This window comes from Peromyscus californicus, unplaced genomic scaffold (assembly GCF_007827085.1).
Source record: "Peromyscus californicus insignis strain IS unplaced genomic scaffold, ASM782708v3 Scaffold_7__1_contigs__length_154581171, whole genome shotgun sequence".
In the NCBI taxonomy this organism is placed as follows: Eukaryota; Metazoa; Chordata; class Mammalia; order Rodentia; family Cricetidae; genus Peromyscus; species Peromyscus californicus.
Window position 1 is genome coordinate 92,883,120 of NW_026294595.1, and position 23,521 is coordinate 92,906,640.

General features: G+C 43.7%; 1 protein-coding gene across 2 annotated transcripts in view; it reads left to right on the top strand.

Moving 5' to 3' along the window:
- The window catches only part of Bub1b (BUB1 mitotic checkpoint serine/threonine kinase B), a 58,849-nt gene extending 37,739 nt beyond the window's left edge, over positions 1-21,110 (top strand). For both annotated transcript variants that reach the window (XM_052725708.1, XM_052725709.1), the window contains exons 15-24: positions 2,306-2,580; positions 3,377-3,510; positions 4,262-4,402; positions 5,523-5,623; positions 10,916-11,065; positions 12,383-12,525; positions 14,343-14,514; positions 15,676-15,782; positions 17,121-17,274; positions 17,984-21,110. In XM_052725708.1, coding sequence (XP_052581668.1) covers positions 2,306-2,580; positions 3,377-3,510; positions 4,262-4,402; positions 5,523-5,623; positions 10,916-11,065; positions 12,383-12,525; positions 14,343-14,514; positions 15,676-15,782; positions 17,121-17,274; positions 17,984-18,028 — 1,422 coding nt within the window. In that variant the 3' untranslated portion in view covers positions 18,029-21,110. The remainder of the gene's footprint in view (positions 1-2,305; positions 2,581-3,376; positions 3,511-4,261; positions 4,403-5,522; positions 5,624-10,915; positions 11,066-12,382; positions 12,526-14,342; positions 14,515-15,675; positions 15,783-17,120; positions 17,275-17,983) is intronic.
- The last annotated feature ends 2,411 nt before the right edge of the window (positions 21,111-23,521 follow it).

A 23,521-nucleotide genomic window follows, 5' to 3' on the forward strand; every position in this document is an offset into this window, starting at 1 on the left:
GGAGACATTTTTTAAAATACTCTTTTCTTCTTATTTACTTCCTTGAGATATATATTATATCTAGTTAAGTACACAGATTACATACCTAGATAGATTTTTACATGTGCATATTAATGCTATATCCAATTTTATATCTAAAATATTAATATTTAATATAAAATTAATTTTATATCCAAAATATAGAAATTTCCAATGACCCAGAAGTGCCATGGGTGACTTTTATGACTGAAGTAAGATACTCAGGTCCCATTCCAAGTTTATGCGATTTAAATTTCTGGAGAAGGACTCTTAAGCATTATTTTTCCCTTTGTTTTAAATGATTTGGGAAAGTCCCTCTGTACTTCTGATAGTTAGTTCCCGGGTCGCTATGAAAGCACGCTGACTGAAGGGTCACTAAGATAGACTTTGTTCTGAAGCACACCGCCCAATACCTGGTGGACTGGGGAGGGGAGGCTCGGCCTTGATCAGGTCAGCTACTCGGTGATAGCCTGGATATTAAAGGGGCTGTCCTTCTCCTTCATGTCTCTCCCTCCCTCCCTCCCTTCCTTGCTTCCTCCCTCCCTCCTTCCCTCTCTCTCTCTTCCCCTTTCCCTTTGTAACTTCTTGCTTGGCTTTTGTTAAGAAGTACCCACTTAAATTTTAGTGCCCCTCCAGTCATATTTAAAATGTCTAAACGAATAGATAGATCCATAAATAGTAGTTTATTTTACTTTAAATTTTGTTTGGTTTGGTTTTTGTTTTTCCAGACAGGGTTTCTCTGCGAAGCCCTGGATGTCCTGGAACTGATTCTGTAGACCAGGCTGGCTACCCAGTTTAAATGTTTTATTATAAATCTAGTATCTACAAGGGTTGAATCAAGCGGGCATTTCCTATATTGTAGGTAAATATATAAGGTGGTTTACTCTTTAAGGGCAGTTAGTCAATACATAAAAAGAAAGAAAGAAAAAAGAAAAGCTGGGCGGTACACACCTTTAATCCTAGCACTCGAAAGGCAGAGCCAGGAGGATCTCTGTGAGTTCGAGGCCAGCCTGGTCTATAGAGTGAGTTCCAGGACAGGCACCAAAACTACACAGAGAAACCCTGTCTCGAACCCCCTCCCACCAAAAAAAAAACTCCTTAGTTTTTAACCTCTCAACTACTTAATAATTTTAGAAATATTTATCAGAATATTTTAGTGTTCATAAAAGTTTATGTCTATTTTAAAATAGTTTTGAGTAGTGAGAAATAGGGAATAATCTGGAAGGCTTGTTTGAGCTTTCTTACATTTTCCTCCTAGTTTTTGGGTTTAGGACCCATGAATATTTAAGTGACTCTGTTCACTGAGTTAAGTCCTAGCCTCTTGGCTAATTTCTAATAAATAGACATTGTGGGGCCAGCAAGACAGCTTGGTGGCCTTTGCTGCCAGTTCTGAAACCTCCCCCCCAGGACCCATATGGTGGGAGGAGAAAAAATTGATACAAATCGCCCTCTGACTCCCACGTGCGTGCCGTGGCTCACACACTCGTACACAGCTCAGATTAATGAACTAAAAACTACAACCTGTATTCTGACCATCCTGGTTTCTAAAGAATTTTTTTTCTTTTAATTTGATTTTTCAAAACAAGGTCTCATTATGTAGCTCTGGCTCTTCTGGAACTCACTTTGTAGACCAGGCTAGCCTTGAACTCAGAGAGCTGCCTGCCTCTGCCTCCTGAGTGCTGGGGTTAAAAGTGTGTGCCATGACATCCGACATTTAAAGAAGTTTTTAAAAGAGTATTTTTATCTTTGTGTATATGTATGGTTATTATGGTTATGTAAGTGAATGCCGTGTGCAGGCGTGTGTGTGTGTGTGTGTGTGTGTGTGTGTGTGTGTGTGTGTGTGTGTGTGTGTGTGTGTATATGCGTGTGGGGTGGGGTACCTGTGGAAGCCAGAGAGGGTACCAAACCCCTTGGAGCTGCATGGCCTGCATAGGTGCTAGTTGAACCCGGGTCCTCTGGAAAGGCATCCAGTACTCTCTGAGCCATCCCTCTAGCCCCCAGAATACTTTCTAAGTGAGAAGAGTAGTATCAGTGCATCAGTTTGCAGGTAAGGTTGTCTGGGAGAGGCCGTTAAGCCGTTTTTCCATGTGTGCAGAGCCCTCACAGTATAGTTTTTAATGAAGTACAAAATCATTCTCCTTAATGCTGTACTATGCTTTTTAAATTGTCTTTAACTAGACATCCTGGTATGTTATTTCTAAATCTCATGTCAATGATCTGATGTCTAAGTATATATATATGCCATTCACGTGTTTGCTGAACAGTTTTTCCGTTTTTTAAATTTTAGGATGAACTCACAGGGATTGAACCTTTGAGTGAAGATGCCATCATCACAGGTTTCAGTAACGCGACCATTTGTCCCAACCCCGAGGACACTTGTGACTTTGCTAGAGCAGCTCGTTTTGTGTCTACTCCTTTCCCTGAGATACTGTCCTTGAAGGGGGTTCCTTCCGGTCCTGAGAGACTGTTGCAGGAAGAGGATCTTGATGGGAAGACCACCGAGGGCTGTCTCACTGCACAGACCACTCTCTATAACCAGACCCTCAGCGTGAAGAAGCTGAGGTGATTGGAGGGTTTACTCTCTTGGTCTGTGTGCCTACCTGTTACAGTGAGCAGGCCCCAGGCTCTTACTGTCTTCCAGATGCTTAAAAAGAAAGTCTGTCTGTCTCAGGTATAATGTCAGCAAAGTTGACTGATCAGTTTGGATTTGAGGATTAAAAGAGGTAAATTTTGATGTGATGAGACTCCAAGGTACAGAAGGAGATGGTTCAGCAGTTAAGAGCACTTGTTCTTGTAGAGGACCTGGGTTTGATGCCCAGCACCCACATGGGCACTCACAACTCTCATGACTCCAGTTTTGGAGTATCCATTATCTTCTTCTGACCTCTGTAGGTACCAGGCATACACATTGTGCACAAACATGTGAGCAGAACACTTAATCTACATACAATAAACAAATAAACATTTTTTTTCATCTATTTCTGATTTGGGAAAGTGATGTGCTTTAAAAATGAGACTAAAAAATCATAGCAACTACAAATTATTTTAAAAGAAATTTTATTACAAAATGAGTTCAATGTAAAATTTATAGATTAAAGATGGCTTAGTGGTTACAAGCACTTGCTGCTCTTGCAGAGATACCGGGTTTAGTTCCCAGCCTCACAGCCCTCTAACTCCAGTCCCAGGGGGTCTGACATCCTCTTCTGCCTCTGCAGGCTCTGCCCTCCCGTTGGTACACTTCCACACATGCAGGCAAAACACTCAGAAAAGGAAATGAATCTTGGTGAAGAAATTCCAAAATTCTAACGTGAGTTGGTGTGTACTCTCCCTGAGGACAGCTCACTTTTGTCTCTTGCAGCCCGATTATTGAAGACAGTCGTGAAGCCACACACTCATCCGGCTTCTCTGGATCCTCCGCTTCAGTTACGAGTACCTCCTCCATCAAAGGCCTTCAGCTTCCCGAGAAGCTGGAGCTGACTAATGACACCACAGGTAGATCCATCCAGCCTATGGGCAAGCTTCTGAATCTGCCTAGTGAACATTTATACCCCTCAGCAGACCGACCGACCTGTTAACTAGTGAAGTTGCCACAAATTGTGTTAGTTCCCAAATAAACCCTCAGTGACTCAACATGACTCATAAGTACGCAAGGCAAATGAATGTGGTCAGATTGGCAGTGATGATTTTGTAGTCTGCTTGGAATCTCCCCCCAACCCCCAGTCTTTGGTTTGTTTGTTTTTCTGAGACAGGGTTTCTCTGTGTCGCCCTGGAACTCACTGTAGACCAGGCTGGCTGAAAACTCCGATCCCCCTGCCTCTACCTCCCAAGTGCTGGATTAAGGGCACTACTACCGCCCAGTTTTTATGTTTGTTTGTTTTGGGGGGTTGGGACAGTTTCTCTGTGTAGCCTTGGCTCTGCTGGAACTTGCTCTGTAGTCCAGTGCTTCTCAACCTTCCTAATGCTGAGACCCTTCAATATAGATCCTCATGTTGTGACCCGCAACCATAAAATAATTTTGTTGTTACTTCATAACTTTAACTTGGCTACTGTTATGAATCATAAAGTAAATATCTGATATTCTACTCCTTCTGGTGGAGAACCACTGCTGTAGACCAAGTTGGCCCCAAACTTATAGAGATCCACCTGCCTCTGTCTCCCAAGTGCTGGGATTAAAGGCATGTGCTACCACCCATCCGTCCCTAAACAGTTTATATGTGATGCTTATTTCAACTTTTCTCCACAGAAAATGCTATTCAGTCACCCTGGTGCTCACAATATCGGCTACAACTGCTGAAGTCCCTACCAGAGTCAAGTGATTCTGCAGAGTTTTCTGTGGAAGATAGACCAATGCCGACCCTGGAGATAGGGGAGGAGATTGAGTTAGGTAAGTATTGTTGAATGCCTGTCCTTTTGCATCTGACAGCATACAAATAAGGGATCTGAACACCGTGAACCCTTGAACACTAACTATTCCTAGGTTGTAACAAATAGCATTTTAGTGGTTAACACATTGATCATTTTCATGCCATAATAACAATAGCACTTTTATTTGCCTCCTTTTGTTTTTTTGATATCTTTTAAGATCTATTTATTCACTTTATGAATGTTTTGCCTGCATGTATGTGATACCTGTTGGATTCCCTAGAATTGGGGTTCTACATATGATTGTGAGCTACCGTGTGGGTGCTGGGGAGCAAACCCAGGACCTATGTAAGAATTAGTGCTCTTAACTACTGAGCTATCTGTTCAGCTCCTTTTCAATTTTTAAACAAATGATTTTGAAAAATGTTCCTTACTGGCAAATACACTAGTACCTCTCACCCATAGCCAGGAGGTAAAGTGTAAGGACCTACATATGTTCACAGTGACTTTTTTTTTTTACATTGTTTTGAAATTTTATAATTTAAAAGTCCAGGGTTATTTTAAACAGTAAAATATTTTCTCTGTAGAAAATAGTATAAATGATAACATTTCCCAATAAGCCCTTTTAAGCCAAATAATAGTTGAATTATACATATAAATATTGATTAGATTCTAGAATACAGAGGAAATCTATCTTCATCTGTTCAGAGAGCTATGTTTTACTTAAGTTGTATAAGTGAGATTCCTATTCATCTTCCCCTTCACTGTTTGATTTCCGGCAGACATTTTTCTATAGGCTAATCCATAGTCTAGAAAGATTTTAGCCTCCCTCCTGAAAGTACGGCCAGCATTTTCTTTCATTAGCTTGATACAGTACAAATTCTTATCCTAATAGTGAAATGTTTCACTAAAGCTTGCCCAGTGATTGAGCAAAACCAAAACTTACTATATGCCACAGTCATCCTAGGGTCCTCCCTGTTAGGTAGCCTCCCTGGATCTGTGGGTTGCAGTCTGGTTATCCTTTGCTTTATATCTAGTATCCACTTATGAATGAGTACATACCATGTTTGTCCTTCTGAGTCTGGGTTACCTCACTTAGGATCACAGTGACTTTTTAAAATGGAATCAAACCTTCTCAACAGGTGACGAAGACTACTGCATTAAACAGGAATACCTAGTATGTGAAGAGTACAAGTTATTCTGGGCGAAATCTAGAAACTCGGCAGAGTTAACCATGATAAAGGTGAGACTGCTTCTTTGTCATGTCATTACCTTGTAAATAAGCAAAGAAGACAGTTGTGTCCTCATGGTACTGTCACACCTGTCTCCTGGCTCCTTACTGGGAAATCTGTGAGCCATCAAAAAATCAGTCACCATTCTATGTCAGGATCAGAGATGAGAAGTGAGGGACGATGGTGTAAAGGTTCTGTTGTGCCCAGGCATTCTAAGTATTCTGTCCTGGAGTGTGTGGACTGCTCCTCCTGGACAGCTGTATTCTAGTCTTGACACACATAGGTTGGTAGTTTGATTGGATATAGAATTCTTCGTTACATTTTTCCCTTAGTATTTAAAACCTTCTTTGGTAAACTTGCTTGGTTTTGCTTGTTTATTTTCTGTTGTTTGTTTGATTGGCTTTTGGTGTTTTGTTTTTTTCTGCAGCTTTAGAAACTGAATACAGACAGTGTATAGGCAAACACCACCCCTGAGCCACATACCTCTAACCTTACTTGTGAAGTCTTTTGCCATCCTAATCTTTTTTTTTTTTTTTTCATTTTTTTTAAGGATCAGCAAAGCAATTTTGTTTGCAAAAAGGTATACTAGAACCCAAACCAAGCACACCTGGGCATAGACATTCACTTGTTTTTATTCTAACTCATGTGGTGATTTTGTCTTTTCCCTCTTGGCTGGGTTCCAACCTCACAGTCTTTAGCTTTTGGCTAGTTTTAAAAGAATCAGCACGAAGGGAATGAAGGCAGGGGTCAGCCATTCCAAGCTTTCAAGTTGCAGAAGTGCAGTAGACCTTTTGTGTGAACAAAAGTTTTACTCAGTGGGAGTCGTTTTGGGGTTTTGAAATAAGGTCTGGATATGTAGCCCTCAAACCAACAATCCCCATCTCTGCCTCCTGGATACTTGGATTGCAGGCATGTGCCACCACGCCCAGCTGTCTTTCTTTTCTTTTTCTTTTTTTTTTTTTAACTTTTTATTGATTCTTTGTGGTTCACATCATGTATCTCAATCCCTTTCATCCCCCCCATCCCTTGATATCCACCCTCTGCCCTTGCAACCTCCCCCCAAAATAAAAATTTAAAAGAAAAACCAAAGTCTTGGCATGGAAGCTGTAATGTCACACAGTAAGTCACAAAGTATACATACTCTTCAGTCCCTAGTCTTCACTTGTCAGTGTTCATCTCAAGGAGTCGTTGGTCTGGTCGAGACTGCCGGCTTCTGCCACACCCTCGATGCTGGGCCCTCACTGGGGCTCCTCTTGGGTATCCTGTTGTTGTCTGTGTCCTGGAGATCCTGTAGCTTTGGGTCTTTTTAATTTCCAGTAACTGTGAAATCTCTCCATATCTCACCTGTCACGGGCACGTAGCAGTCAAGCACTTTGATATAAGTATTATCGCCTGTGTACTGGGCGGAGCGTCAGTGGACATTTCAATCTGGAGACTCTTTCAGTCTTGACATTTTCTTTAAATTTTCTGCTTTCTCAGTTTTTAATTTCTCATATTAGGGTATAGGTTTTTCCTGACCAATCATTTCTTTGTTTAGCATTTATTTATTTATGGTGTGTGTGTGTGTGTGTGTGTGTGTGTGTGTGTGTGTGTGTGTGTAGATCCAAGGACAAGTTGTGGGCTTCAGTTCTCTCTCATCATATGGTTCTGGGCTTGATGAAAAAAACACCTTTATCCACTGAGTCATCTTACCAACCCTTATTTCCTCTACGTTCCCTGCCACCACCCCCACCCACCCCCCCACTACCCCACCCCCACCATCACCCCCACCACTATCACCCCCCCTACCCCACCCCCACGCCATCTCTCATTTATGGGGCTGGAGAGATGGTTCAGAACCCTTACTGCTGTTAGAGAGAACCCAGCGCCCTCGCTGGGCAGCTCACAAGCACCTGCGGTCCTCTTGGGAGGGCGCCTGCGCTTGGGTGCCCACCACACACAGGCAGACAGAAGTACAAGTAAGTGTCGTCATTCCTCTGGCTTCTCTCTTGTCTTACGTTCTGCAGTGCAGGCCTCTCTCAGCAGCTGCAGGGGATTGGTTCTAAGACACCTCCCTCCCGTTGGAGAGCCCACTCTGAGGACAGTCAAGTCCTTTACGTCGACTGACACAGGACTTGCAAATAGCCTACACATGCACTCCGACGTGCTTTAAAGCATCACTGGGTTTTCCTAATACCTAACATATTATACATACTGTGCTATTTATTGTGTGTAGATTCAGAAGACTATTTTATCATAGTTTAACTATTTTATCATAGTTTCAGTCTCTTTATAGGTTTTACATTTCTTTCAAAGGGGGAATATTCTTTTTTGTTTTGTTTTGTTTTTTGTTTTTTCGAGACAGGGTTTCTCTGTGTAGCTTTGTGCCTTTCCTGGAACTCACAATGTAGCTCAGGCTGGCCTCGAACTCACAAGGATCCGCCTGCCTCTGCCTCCCGAGTGCTGGGATTGAAGGTGTGTGCCACCACTGCCCGGCAGAGGGAATATTCTTTATTTCATTGAGATATCAATGAAGTTTTAAATTGTTTTTCTTTTATAGTTTTTGTTTGTTGTTTTTGTTTTGAGACAGGGTTTCTATGTATAGCCTTGGCTGTCCTGGAACTTACTCTGTAGACCAAGCTGGCCTCAAATAAATTGTTTTTCTTGGGTCAGCAAGATGGCCCCGTGGATAAAGGTGCTTGCCACCAATCCTGGCAGCCTGAGTTCTATCTCTGAAACTGGCATGGAGGAACATTGCCAACTCCTACAGGTTGTCCTGTCCCTTTTACAACCATGCCACGAGACACACACACACACACACACACACACACACACACACACACACACACACACACACACTGTTTTGTCAAAGGAGGGAGGAAAAACAGTTTTTTTCTTTCCTCTGCAATCTGTTTTCATTTTATCTGTTTAAAGTTGTTTTTCATATTAGCAACTTGGAGTGTTCTGCTCTCTTCAGGGGTAGGTGTGTGACACTAAAAGCTAGTGTGTATGTAGAATCTTTGAGAGCGTGGGCAGCACTGTAGATGATTTAGTTTGGGCATTTGATTGGAAACTCACCAACTGTTACATCTCTTCTCTTGAGCTGATTAGCTCTCTGGAAGAAGGCTTCTCATTTCCTGCCCAGAGAACCTGAGCCTGACTGCTGGAGTGAGAAGTAGTGTAGAAGAGAAGGGACATGGACCTCTGATGTCTAAGCTTCCTCCTAGCTTCCACCCCAGCCACGGTGCCTGGCTCCTTCTAGTCCAGGCCTTTTACTTTGTACCCCTGGAAATGATCTTCTGGAGGGGGGACGTGGTTGCTGAGCCTGGCTGTAGGACCAGGGAGGAGACTCTGGAGACTAAGTTCCTCTTAAGTGTGGTCCAGGCACTCCTGTGGCTGCATCCAGCCCCCTGGCTGCTGCTGCAGGTTTCCTACAGTGGGGTCTGTGTACCGAGGCTGCTCTGCAGTGTCGGAGGCTGCCTTCCTGTCAGTCTGCTAAGTGCTTTAACTCCGTTCTCTGTCCAGCTTTCAGAGCTGTACTGCTCCTGTGTCCTTTCCTATAAGTTATGCTTTGTTTTTTGTTGGTTTGTTTTTGGTGTTTTAGACAAGGTCTTCCTACGTGGTCCTGGCTGTCCTGGAACTCCCAGTGTAGAGTGCTGGGATTAAAGGGTGCACCACTATGCCTGGCCAGATTATGTTTTTTTTTTTTTTTAAAGATTTATTAATCTATTTTATGAATATGAGTGCTCTATCTGCATGTACGCCTTTATGCTGAAAGAGGCATCAGATCCCCTATAGTTGGTTGTGAGCCACCATGTGGTTGCTAGGAATTGAACTCAGGTCCTCTGGAAGAGCAGCCAGTGCTCTTAACTGCTTAGCCATCTCTCCAGCTCCAAAATTATGCTGTTTAAAATTGAGTTTTACTTTATATTTGTTGGGGTATCAGAAGGTCTGTGTAGTGATTTGAATAAGGATGGCCCCCATAGGTTTATATATTTAAATGTTTAGTCACCAGGGAATGTAATTCTGATTGGGTTAGGATTGGTGGGTGTGGCCTTGTTGGAGGAAATATATCACTGGGGTGGGCCTTTAGCTTTCAAAAACCCATGCCAGACCCAGAGTCAGTCTCTCCTCGCTCCTCCCCACCCAAGCATCAGGATGTAGAACTCTCAGCTACTTCTCCAGCAGCATGTCTGCCTGCCTTGATTTTAATAGACTAAACCTCTGGAACTGTATGCCGCCCCCAATTAAATGTTTTCTTTATCAAAGTTGGCTCGGTCATGGCGCCTCTTCACAGCAATAGAACAGGCGCTAAGACAGGCTGGGAGAAAGGTAGAGGTTTTGTTGCTTTTGTTTGTTCGTTTGTTTTAGACAGGGTCTCACTCTGAAGCCCGAGCTGATCTGGAACTCAGTATGTAGACCAGGTGTGGGGCATTTACCCACCAACCCCACAGCTCTCCAGAGTTTTCTTGAGTGTGAGCAGCAGAAAATATTAGATAGAAGGATTTAAATTGTGGAGATAAACAGAAAATAAAGGATAGCCTCGAGAGGACCTGGAACTTATTCCAACAGGCCCCGGCTGTCTCTGCCCCAGGGTATTTATAGAGACGCCAAGGGGTGGAGCGAAAGACCCCCTCCCCCAGCACAGCCAAGTGCAGACCATCCCAGACACCTGCACTCAGGCCCGTGGTCCTAATCATCCTCTATGTGGACCTGCTGGGTAAAGCCACGAGGAACCCGAGAACGGGCTCCCACAACCAGACTAGACTAAATTTATGTTAGTTAGTCCTCTGCCTCTTCCTCCTAAGTTCTGCAGTTTTTATTGTTAGTATTGTGTTTTGGGTTGGTTGGTTGGTTGGTTTTAGTTAGCATACAAAATAGTGGGTTTCGTTATAATATACGGGTGGGTGTGTGTGTTTGTGTGTGTACATTGTACTTTGCTCATCCTTGCTCCCCTTCTGTCCCCCTCTCCCCATTGCTGTTCCCTCACAGTTCCCTCCTGCTTTCATGCATATATAGTTAAATAGAAAACACAGGGTGTTTGTCTTTCTGTGTCTGGCTTATTTACTTAACATAGTCTCCATTTCTATCTACTTTCTTACAAATAATATGATTTTGTTCTTTATGACTAAGACGTGTTTTCCAACAGGGCACTTTTTATCGCAGGAGGCAGAGGCAGGTGGATCTCTATGAGTTCAAGGCTTACCTGGTCTATATGAGAGTTCTAGGCCGTAGTGAGACCCTGTCTCCAATTGTGTGTTCAGGCTGTCCGCCATCACCACATATTCTGATTGCCTTCACATGTTAAGTGTTCTGTCTTACAGGCCTCTGTTCAACCTATCCCCTGGGATTTTTACATCAGCCTCAAGTTAAAGGACCGTCTAAACGAGGACTCTGACCAGCTGTGCAGCTACTATCAGTACCAAGACGGGCATATCGTCTCCTACCAGTATGTCAAGTGTTGCACCCTTCAGGTTTGTGAGAATACCCAAAACATAGCACTTAGAATGAAATGGATGAAAGACATTTCATACAGGGCTGGTGAGGTGCCTCGCAGTCGGGGCACTTGCTGCCAAGTCCAGTGACCTGAGTGTGATCCCCAGGACCCAAATTGTGATGATGAGAATTAAATCCTGTAAATTATTCTCTGGTTTCCACTCTCATATCATGGCATGTGCATAGACACACACAAATAAGTAAATGTAGTTCAATTGTTAAGATACTTAATACAAAATTCCTTTCAATCATCTAGAAATAGACCAGTTTTTCATTTTTATTTTTTTAACTTTTATTGTGTGTGTGCCATGATATCCATGTGGAAGTTTGAGGATAATTGCAAGTCAGTTCTCTCCATGGGCTCCAGAGATCAGACATAAGTCAGCAGACTTGGTGGTAAATGCTTAGACCTGACTGACCTTTAAAAGTATTGGTGACTCTTTTCTCAGGTGGGACTTTGTTGGCTGGTTGGGGGTTTTTTGTCGTTGTTTTTGGTTTGATTTGGTTTGGTTTGGTTTTTGGTTTTTCAAGACAAGGTTTCTCTGAACTCACTTTGTAGTCCAGGCTGGCCTCGAACTCACAGAGATCCACCTGCCTCTGCCTCCTGAGTGCTGGGATTAAAGGTGTGTGCCACCACATCTAGCTTTTTTTGTTGTTGTTTTTCTTTTGAGGGGTTCTGGTTGGTGTTCGGTGCTGGGCATTGACCAGGGTCCATACATCCTAGTCAATCACTCTACCACTGAGCTACCTCCCCAGCCTCCTTTTCCAGTGGAGTACCTATTTGGTATTTTTTAACATTTATCCTGGGGGGCGGGGGGATGAATGAGTCACCTAACTAGAATAATTATCAACTCATTTTAAGCAAAATAAAATTTTTGTCTTGACTGTTCTGCCTCCCCTGCATCCTTTTTTAAAATACAGACACAATATGTCATTTTACTCTTTCCTGTGTTCTTGAGGTTTTCAATGCTTTGTGTTAGTGTGTTCACGTGTAGGTGAGCATGCACGTGCTTGTGGTGGTCAGAGAATGTGTGCAGGAGTCGGTCCTCTGTCCACCCACGGTGTAGATTCCAGGGATCAAAGGGTCTTCTGGCTTGGCGGCAAGCACCTTTCCCTTTTCTTCATGCTCTTCGTCCAGTCTCCTTAAACCCTTCCAGTCTTCAGGAGACCCCAGTTAAAGTGGGACCAGGGTCCGGCCTGCACTCTAGTGGGGAGCGGAAGGAAACGCGGCGGTCGGCAGGGGACAGTGCTGCAGATGCACCAGCTGGAGAAACGGTTCTGTCTTCTGTTTCCAGGATCTTCTCCAACACAGTGAATCTGTGTCTCATGAAGTAATAGTCTTGATTATTTATAACCTCTTGACAATAGTGGAGAAGCTCCACAAAGCTGAAATAGTTCATGGAGACCTGAGTCCAAGGAGTCTGATCCTAAGAAACAGGTGGGTCCTTTTTATTTCCCTACATTGGCTACATTTTTTTGAAAACATGGATAATTGTCATAGTAATGCCTAAAAAAGGTGTGTACGTGTTTTCTCTGTTGGTTTGTCTGTGTACCACTTGCATGCCTGGTGCCCACTGGAGTTACAGATGTTTGTAAGCCGCCATGTGGGTTCTGGGAATGGACCCTATGTCTGTGAACATGTAGGTGGTAGGATGCTTGCCTTGCATGCATAAGGCCCTGGGCTTCAACTTTATCTCTTATTTAACAAATTTGACAGGAAATATTTTATAGAGTCGTAAGATATTAAAAGCAAGAAAGAGCCTTTTTATTATTTTTTATTTTATACATACATATATATATATATATATATATATACATATATGTGTATATATATTTTTGTTTGTTTTTTGTTTTTCCAGACAAGGTTTCTCTGTGTAGTCCTGGCTGTCCTGGATCTCACTCTGTAGACCAGGCTGGCCTCGAACTCACAGGGATCTGCCTCCCTCTGCCTACCAAGTGCTGGGATTAAAGGCCTATGCCACCACCCCCACTATGTATTTTATTTTATTTTTTTATATGTGAGTATTTGATTGTGTGGGTGTGCGCCACATGCATTCTTGATGCTGCTGGGGGTCAGGAGAGGGCATAGGATCCCTGGAGCTGGAGTTATGAATGGTTGTGTACCACCATGTAGATTCTAGAAATTGAGCCATGGTTCTCTGCAAGAGCAACAAGTGCTTTTAACCAATAAGCCATATCCAGTCCCCGAGAAAGAGACTTTGGAAATCAGTCAGTTTATTGCTTACATAACTTGTGAGAAAGATGAGGTCCAAGGGTGATAGTATTATGAGCAGTAAAGAGATTGCTAAGCTGGGTTTGATTCCCAGGGATGTGGGGAGGAGGAGAGGTTTTGCCCTTGGCTGAGTAGAGAAAGAGCTAGAGAACGGTCATGCTCTTCATTAATCTGGAAACAACCTCTCAAGCTTAGGACAAATGTTTTAAGTCATCATCATAGTTTCAGAAAACAAAATTAAGTTGGATCTGTGCCAAGGGAAAATGGGAGCTGCTGTAAATTCGAAACTCCTGTCAATGCAGAGGCATGTGCTTCAGGTCGGAGAAAGGCTGGATTTAAGACTTGCGTTTGTACCAGGGAGGAACTGCAGGAACCAACTGGGAGAGAAAAGACACAAAGGAACAAGTGAAAAGAATCATTGTTGTCTTCTCTCAGGCAGATTGTTCCTGGATACTCATAGCAAATCACTAGTCTATGAAATATACTTACTTGATAGGAAGTTTGTGTTTTGAAGTACTTTCTTAGGAAGTAGGAGATGGGGTTACCAAAAAAAGTAAGGGGAAATATGGTGTTGGTGTAATTGAAACAGGAAGTTTTACAATACAGACAGCAGCTCACTAGAAAAGAACCTTCTAAATTGTTTTTCATTACACTTTAGAGGAAGAGTCTTTGCTACTTGGAAAGCCCACCTATTCCAGTAACAAGGGCAATATCACCTGCATGGAACAGAGCCAGCTTCTAATTCCATTACGTACTGCATAGCATAAAAACTTGAGAATGTCCTGTGGTGGCCATGCACTGTGGTTTACATTCGATAGATTCTGTGTAGTCAAGCCAAACCAAACTTAACCCATTGGGCTGGCATTGCCAACGTGTGCATTTTCATATCTAACCACTGGAGGGTACTGTTGGCAAGGCTAAGACACACCTGCAGTCCTAAAAGAAAAAAAAAAAAAAAGGCAGGCCAGCTCTGCAGCTGCTTTCACAGCCTGTTTTATATCTCCTCTTGAATCTGGCCTCAGAATCCACGACCCCTATGATTGCAATCAGAAGGATCATGCTGTGAAGATCGTGGACTTCTCCTGCAGTGTTGACCTGAGGGTACAGCTAGATGCTTTTTCCTTCAGTGGCTTTCGGACTATACAGACCCTGGAAGGACAAAAGATCCTGGAGAACTGTTCTTCTCCCTACCAGGTAAGTGGAAGAGAAGCCTGAGCAAACACGAAGAGTATTTCATACCCTCTTCCTTGTCTAGATAAGCTGTGAAAGCTAGTATTGACTGCCATTGACTTGCCTAGGAAAGGTGGCCTCATTTCCAAATACTGTGTCACCTTGCAACTCAGAGAGAATAGTCTTTCTGTCCCAGCACTCAAGAATATAAACATACACGTGCAAATACATAACTTAGTAACTTAAGTGCTCGGTCATTTCTGTTGCTCACCATCCATGCCATCTCTTTTTTTTTTTTTTTTTTTTGGTTTTTCGAGACAGGGTTTCTCTGTGTAGCTTTGCACCTTTCCTGGAACTCACTTGGTAGCCCAGGCTGGCCTCGAACTCACAGAGATCCGCCTGCCTCTGCCTCCCGAGTGCTGGGATTAAAGGTGTGCACCACCACCGCCCGGCCCCATGCCATCTCTTATGAGTAATTCTCTTTGCTTTTCACTCTACACTAAAGATAATAAACCTCTGTTCTTTATACATCAGACTGGTGAAGATTCAGTGCAGTGATTTGCATGAAAAGAACACTAGAACAAATGTGAAGTGTCTTATATGATTGTATTAGATGCAAACACGGCTTCTGACTTAGCTCTGGACATAAGGTATTTGCTGATGGGATATGTAGCATGTACCTGAAGTGGTCATGTGGGCCACATTGGATCCCAGCTGGAGTCCACGTAGAATGGAGTAGGTGTGCTGATGTGATTTGGTAATCCAGGTCATCTGTTGTCTTTGGCTCTTAAAAATAATCCCTTAGCAGGTGGTAGTGACACATGCCTTTAATCCCAGTACTTGGCAGGCAGAGGCAGGAGGATGTCTGTGAGTTCAAGGCCATCCTGGTCTGCAGAGTGAGTTTCAGGACAGCCAAGGCTGCACAGAGAAACTCTGTCTTGCAAAAACTAATAATAATAATAATAATAATAATAATAATAATAATAATAATAATAATAAATTCCTTAGGTTATATCTGATCATGTCTTTGAGAGGCTTCCCCCCATCCTGTAAAGATAAGAACATCTACTAAAATGTGTCATAAAATACACAGTTAAGCTCTGTTGTGCTTTTCAACTCTTATATAAATAAGTTCATAATAGAAGCAGAGACAACTTTAGCTCATGATACGTTTTGTGATTTCAGGTAGATCTGTTGGGTATAGCAGACCTAGCACACTTATTGTTGTTCAAGGAACACCTGCATGTCTTCTGGGATGGGCTCCTCTGGAGACTCAGCCAAACTACTTCTGAGTAAGTACTGGATCCTGCAGGGCTCCGCCCATTCCCATAGTTCCCCCTCTCCAGCAGTTTCTGCTGTGGAGGTAACCTTAGTTCCCTAAACCAAGTGATTTTTCTCTGCGTTTGCTAGACTGTCTGCTGAGCACCGAGTACAGGGGGAAGGAATTGCCAACTGAAACCAAGACATAGACTCCTTCGACTTTAGGGCATTCTGAACCTTGCTATATCATATAGGAGTATGGAAGTTTCTTGGTTTAGAAATATTAGAAACATTTAGAAGAATAATTTTCTAACTGATTGGTATTAGTCTTTTTAACAGCTGTGTTTATCAAAAGTTAATTATCTTTTGAAGAGAGTTAAATTTCCAAATTATCTACTGATTTCAGACTATTATTTACTTAAGGAGTAGGTAGAACCAAGGCATAGAGCAGAGTCTCCTGGTGCAGAAATGAAGGATCTGTCAGAAGCCAGGACTCCTCGGGCCTGCTTGTGCACCTGGTGGGCAGCACACGCTGCTTCAGGTTCTCTCCGCCAGTGGCTCCCCAGCAGGAGCTCACCAAGGAATGACTTGTGCCCGACCTTAAGTTGGTCTTCACTTTAAATCAGTGTTGAAGATTTTATGCCCCTTTCCCACTTTGCTCTCCAGAACATTAAGTTGTATTTTCTTCTTCATTTGATTTAGAACTTGGCCAATCACATTTGTCTCTTGGGTTTGAGCCTGAGATGGTGGCTCATGCCTTTAATCCCAGCACTTAAGAGGAAGAGGTTCAAGGCCAGCCAGGACTACGCAATGAGACCTTGTCTCAAACAACAGTAAAAATAAATAAGTTAGTGAAATAGCTTGACACATACGTTGAGCTGTGGAGGATTAATAGGCATCTCCAGTTAGCTATGGACCAGCTAGGTGTAGCTAACATAAGCAGAAGTGAATGGGGTGAGTTGGCCTTTCCTCACACCCCTACCCTCTACAGCAATGGATGTTTTCAGATGAAAGACAAGGAGAGTAAGTAAGACGTTGCTTTAATCAAGTTGAGGATTCTCAGAACTGTGGGGATGACAGACCCTGAGGTGGGAGTGAGGAAAGTTACTGCGTCTCGGCACGCAGAAGAGGTCTGCAGGCTTGGGTGAGACTGGCCTTCCGGTCATGTGCGTTCCCCATCGCCATGGGAGACTAATGTCTGTAGTTCTTCCCTGTGCTTTCAAAAGGGTGTTTGAATGATCTCCAGCCTTAGATTTCTAGGTATTACCTACATCACTTTGGCACAGGAATGTACTGCCGAGTTCAACTGAAAAAGAATTCTAATCTTCATATGCCTGATCTTGATAGAAATGATTTTTATATTTTATTAGGCTAAAGAACGGTGAATTATGGAATAAATTCTTTGTGCGGATTCTGAATGCCACCAATGAGTCCACAGTATCGGTTCTGAGGGAACTTGCAGCGGAAGTGAACGGGGTTTTTGACACCACATTCCACAGTCACCTGGACAAAGCCTTGTGGAAGGTGGGGAAAGTATTTATTTAGTCCTGGAGCTTTGCTCCTTCAGCAAGTCAGGCAATCACGTCTCTCAGATCTCTGCCTAAGCTGCATGTACTGTGGGAAGCTGGCCTGTAGATGCTGTCATTTAATTTGGGGACACTTAGCCACACTACCAGTCCTTTTCTGCCAGAGTTTACTCAAAGTGGCACAGTTCTTAGCAGAACACTGTGCCTGGCTGCCTCACCTGTTTTAGTCAAAATGGATTCCATACAAATGGGTACTTTTTAACCGTTTGTTTCTACTTTCCCTCTGCTTCTCTCTTGTGATTTTATAACATGGACTCTTGCACTCACCATAGATTTTATAATAAAATAGTTTTTGTTAAATTTGTGCTTCTGGCATTTCATCTACATTTGCATACTAAGATGAATGATTTAATTTTGGAGAGGAATTGTTTTACCATGGAAACTTATGTGTCCTAGATTTAGAACAGCTACCGTTGGGTTATAACAAGCCAGCTGGCTGGCCATTTCTTCAGGTGTCTCTGGCCTTTAGCAGGTGTCCAGATGGAAAGCAGGTCAAATGATGCGCATAAGACCAACTTTTCTTAAGTTCCGAAGTTGTGTTTTGTACATGGCTTACATCTGAGTATTTGCAGTTTTCTTCTGTAGTTGCTCAAAGCCTTTACCAACCTTTTGGAATGGAATACTCACCTTTCTGTCATTTCGTGCAGAAGGAAGTGAGGACTGCCGAGGGGCTAGAAGACGGTTTGGCTTGACTTGAGGAAGCAGGAGTCAGAACATAGAGGACTCTGAAATGCGGACTGATCGGGAAGAGAGGAAGTCTGAAGAGACCCCGGCCGGCCCCAGAGAGGAGCACAAGCTGTCCTTGGCCTTGAGGGCTTGTTCTTTTAGTAAGGGTAATGAAGATCATCTAGTTGTTTGTTTCATATTAAAACATCAGAGTTATCTAATGTTCCTCCATCTAGCACCTGATTTCCCCATAGTTGTCACTGTTATTGCTCTAAGAATGTCTGTAATCAAGCCCCTCTCCTCTGCTCTCCTTAGTCCTCAGCTTCCTACATTGACCCAGGAAATTTAGAGCCTTTAACATAAACTTCCACTAGGAATTCTTCAGCAGGCTAGGCAGCCAAGCTGCTGTATGGATGAGCCTTTGTTTCCAAAAGTACAAGTAATTCGTTTCCAGCTCTGTGGGTGACTGTTTACTTCCTCCATCAGGCGTCTTCTAAATCCCCTCTGCTCTGCGCCGTCCTCGCTGACCTCCTTATGCAGAGTAGCATCCCGTAGGTTCACTGTCACTTCCTGCTCCTGGGCCCTGTGTACTTTTCATTGCACCTTTCACCAGCTTGTGCACACAGAAGTGATCCTCGTGTGTTCTTGTGTATACCAACTCCTTTTCCATATCCCTCTACTATAATTTAAACTCTTTAAGACAGGAATTGACTTTAGTTCTCAACTCCAATACCTAGAATAGTATCTAAATAAATAAAACCTTTTACCAAAGTTTGAAAAACGAAGAAAAACAGAACAGAGACAGGAAATGAACATCCTATTAAGACATATAAATGAGAACTTCAACGTCCACTAATGAAATACATTGAAACTATATCATCATTTACAAGAATGAAAATTGTGTCGGTGAGGGGCTGGAGACATGACTCAGAGGTTAAGAGTACTTGTTGCTCTTCCAGAAGTACTAGGTTTGGTCCCAGGGCCCACATGGTGGCTCACAACCATCTGTTACTCCAGTTCCAGGGGATCCGGCACCCTCTTTTGACCTCTGAGGGCACCAGGCACACGTGTGGTGTGCATATATCCATGCAGGCACAACACTCATAAAGCCTGATATGTATATTTTAAACATGTAGATTATATATTAAAGAAAAATACACTGGTGAGATCAGGAAGCAACCACTCACTAGCAGGTTCATTCTTCGAAGCCAGTTTGGCAGTCTTTTCTACAATTAAATATTCTCTAGCTGAGAAGCTTCTCTTAAGAATGTATATTACCCAGACATTGCTATGGTGTGCTCACACTGCCTGCCTTGCTTCAAGACTCATCGTCCCCAGTGGGGTGACCCAAGTGACACCCAGACATCTTAGAGATGATAGGACCTGAGGCAAGCAGTCACTTCTAGCTTGTGTTTTAAAAACAGTTAAGGTGGGGCTGGAGAGATGGCTCAGTGGTTAAGAGCACTGATTGCTCTTCCAGAGGACCCAGGTTCAATTCCCACCACCCACATGGCAGTTCACACCCATGGCAAAACACCAATCCACATAAAAACAACAATTTAAAAAACTTGTTTGGCCGGGTGGTGGCGGCAGCGCATGCCTTTAATCCAGCACTCCGGAGGCAGAGGCAGGTAGATCTCTGAGTTCAAGGCCAGCCTGGTCTACAGAGCCAGTTCTGGGACAGCCAGTATCCTGCCTCAGAAATAAATAAATGCCTGAGAAATTTAGGAAGTTTTATCTTTTTTGTTTGTTTATTCTTAAAGATTTGTTTCTTTTATGTTTATGGGCATTTTGCCCGCTAGTCATTCGCTGCCATGTGGGTGCCAGGAATCAAACCCAGGTCCTCATTTTTACTTACTTTTTTAAAGATTTATTTATTTTCTGTGTTTGAGTGTTTTGCCTGCATGTCTGTGCACTGCATGCATTCCTGGTGCCCATGGAAGTCAGAAGAAGGTCTTGGATCCCCTGGAACTGGAGTTAATGGATGGTGTGAGCCACTATGTGGGTGGGTGCTGGAAACGCAGGTTCTCTGCAAGAGCAGCAAGTGTTCTTAACCTCTGAGCCAGCCCTCGGTTCTTCATTTTAAAATCGTTAAAGAGAATGTAGCTGAACTTGTACTTGTAGTATGCTGAAAATTCATTTGAGTCTAAATGCCTTGTGATCTGTTAGATACACGCTTCTAAAACCACCGTTTCTGTCACTATTACGCTTTGTTTTGTCTGTAAACAAGGGATTGAATGACGCACAGTCCGGCTTTTTAAAAATAAAAAATTTAGGTGGGGCGAAGGCGCTTACTCCAGGCTTAACAGCCGGAGTTTGATCCCTGGAACCCACATAGTGGAAGAAGAGGACCAGCTCCTGAAGGTTGTTCTCTGACCTCCACACCTGTGCAAATGCCATGTGCATATGTGCATGAGTGTGTTCATAGAGGTGGTTCAGCACGTGCAAGGCCTGGCCACTGAGCCTGAGGACTTGAGGTAGATCCTTGGGCCCCGTGGTGGAAGGAAGAACCACCTCTTGCAAGTTGTCTTTGTGGACAACACACACACAAATAAATAAAACTATGAATTTAAAAAGACTGCTTCTGAATAAGATCTTGAGTTGTCACACGCTGATTCTGTCGGTAATGAAAGGATGGTTGATAAGCGTGAGGTGAACATCGGCAAATGGGCTGTTTCCCCACCAAACCATCGGCTTCTGCCGTTGCTCCTGGGAGGCCCTGTGTCAGCCTCTCCCTGACACTGAGGTTGTCCAGACCGCTAGATTGCAAACCCCTTGTGAGCAAGGGGCTTTGTGTCTGCTGCCCTGCATCCAGCAACATCTATAATTCTCAAAGGTGAAAATACTGGGAGGGAGTGGCTACAGATTCAGAGACCGATCATATTGGTTCTGAGGTTAGTGTCTGTCCTTAGCTCTTGATCTCACTGTAGTGTGCCATTTTATTCTGCTTTGACATGCTAACTGACTATTAAATTCACACTGTGATATATTTCACTGTCTAGGTTATACCTTCAAATTAAAGTCAGGCCAGGTGTGGTGTGCAGGCCTGTAATACAGAGACTGAGCAGGACCTCGAGGTTGAGGTCAGCCTGGGCTACTTATAGAGACTATCTCCGAAAGCGTTGTTTCAGAAGTGTACTCTTTATTTCTGTGAATACTAAATTTGGGTTCAGGCTCAGCTGAAACAGTGGGGTGCCACTGTGTGCTGTAGATACAAAGCCCCCCTTTTTTTTGTTTTGTTTTGTTTGTTTGTTTTTTCGAGACAGGGTTTCTCTGTGTAGCTTTGCGCCTTTCCTGGATCTCACTCTGTAGCCCAGGCTGGCCTCGAACTCAGAGATCCGCCTGGCTCTGCTTCCCGAGTGCTGGGATTAAAGGCGAGCTCCACTGCCCAGCAAGCCCTTTCAACTTACCTGGTCATGTGATGTTTTTTGTCTAATTGCTGCCGTTTTAAGATTTGCAGAGTGAGGTTGGACTTCATGAAAACAAATCCTGGAGTTGGGGTTCGACTCACTCGGTGGAAGCCCTCCCTGACATGCTCCACATCCTCCTTGGAGTCCCAACACTTGGGAGGTGGAGGCAGGAGGGTCAGACACTAATTTTCCTCAGCCACATAGTGAGTTTGTAGCCTGGACTGAATGTCACAAGATAAAGAGAGCCATGCTTGGTGACATACACCTTTAATCCAGCACTGGTGATAGAGGCAGGCAGAGCTCTGTAAGTTCCAGGCCAGCCAAGGCTACATAGTGAGACCCTGTCTATAAATAAATAAAACCACTTAAAATCTGTAAAGAAGAGATGAATATGTATTTGTTAGCTTTTATATTTTAAAATTGAAAACTGTTAATGCTAAAATAAGTGCTAATAAAGGTGGAAAAGATGTACATATGAACTTCCACCAGGGCCGGCTGAGAGGAATTAAAAGCTAAGGGTGAGTGACTGTGGTACAATGAATGAGAAGTTGTGTTAAGTACAGGCTCAGAAAGGTGAGCGAGGCAGAGAGAACAAGGGAACTGTCCGGTGGTTCTTCTGTATCAAGGGCATGCCATCACTACATGGACAAGAAAGCCGTCCCCTCCCGCAGTGCATGGGCCGGTGGCCAGGAGCCTGCGATTAGGCCCATAGCCATAGGCCGCCCAGAGCTCTCTGCCATCGCCCCTTCGTGTGCTGGAGCATTCATTTGCCTTGTATTTGCGTTTCTAGTTCAGGTGAGCCGTTTGTGGAAGTGGGGGTAGGTTCTCTTATCTACCCCGTTAGGATTCACGTTACAGGGGTCAACTGTACAAGTCTGGACCTGCTTAGAAGTTCCTCGGAGTGACTCCCTGCCAGGCCAGACAAGGTGTGGTGGGCAGAAAGCCGTCTTTTTTGGTTGTTTTTAGGATGGCCTCACTATACAGCGCTGGTGGCCAGGAACTCACTGTGAAGATCAGACTGGCCTCATGGTGGTCCTCCTGCTTCTGCCTCCCAAGTCTGGAATTATAAGTGCATTCCACCACACCAGGCCTAGACATGCTGCCTTTGAAGCCAGAATGATTGGACTTGAATCTTAGCTGTGTACTGTATCTTCTCTGAGCCAATGTCGTTTTCTAAAATGCTGATACCCCAAGAGCCCGCTTCACAGAGTGTTAAAACTGATGATCTCAGCATATATGTTTGTGTTGATTTAGTTCTAATGTTTAACGGTCTGAGGTTCCGGGAAGACCTAGATCCTGGCTAGTTGATTGGAGCCTTGCTATCACACATATGCATACAAGTGGTCTTCTGTACTTTACTATATAACCTTTACATCAAGATCCACCACAATGCTAGCAGGTTTCTGTGCGTGTGCGTGTGTGCGTGTGTGTGTGTGTGTGTGTGTGTGTGTGTGTGTGTGTGCGTGTGCGCGTGCGCGCGCGCACGCATTAATCACCACACCCTTGCCCAACCTCTTTTACATCTTATTTTTCACAAGCCTGTTTCATGAGGTGCTGAGCATTGAACTTTGGGCTTATTCCTAGGTACAGAATCTATTACAGATAGAAAAATAAAACCACTAGCTTTTATGTATCCTAGCTGTGCCCAGGCTTCAAATAACTTGGGTTCTTTCCTTGGCAGAATAACACAATTTAAAGAAGCTATACTATACACCATGTTACCATGTCGTAAAAAGTGAGTGGCTTGTGGTAAGATGGGTTACAAAGAAAGGACAGAGGTGATGGATAGTAGTTGTTGCAGGGCAGTAAGCTCTCACTGGCCTTTCTCAGGCCTGCTCAGGGCTCCTGGCTGTCTTGCTTAGGACATGTTGTGAGGCTGGGGGCTGGGTTAACACCTCCACTCCTTACCCAGGGCAGTGGAGGTGACAGGTTCAGTCCCTGGTGCTTTGAGAGCTGGAGCTTGATTGGCACCAAATTCTACAACTCCAACCCTTCCTTTCACCTCAGTGAAGTATGTTGAAAAGCATTTGGGAGCTGGAGGTGTAGCTCAGTGTTAGCTTGCGAGGCCCTAGGATCCATCTCCAGCATCATGAAAATAAATCATTAATT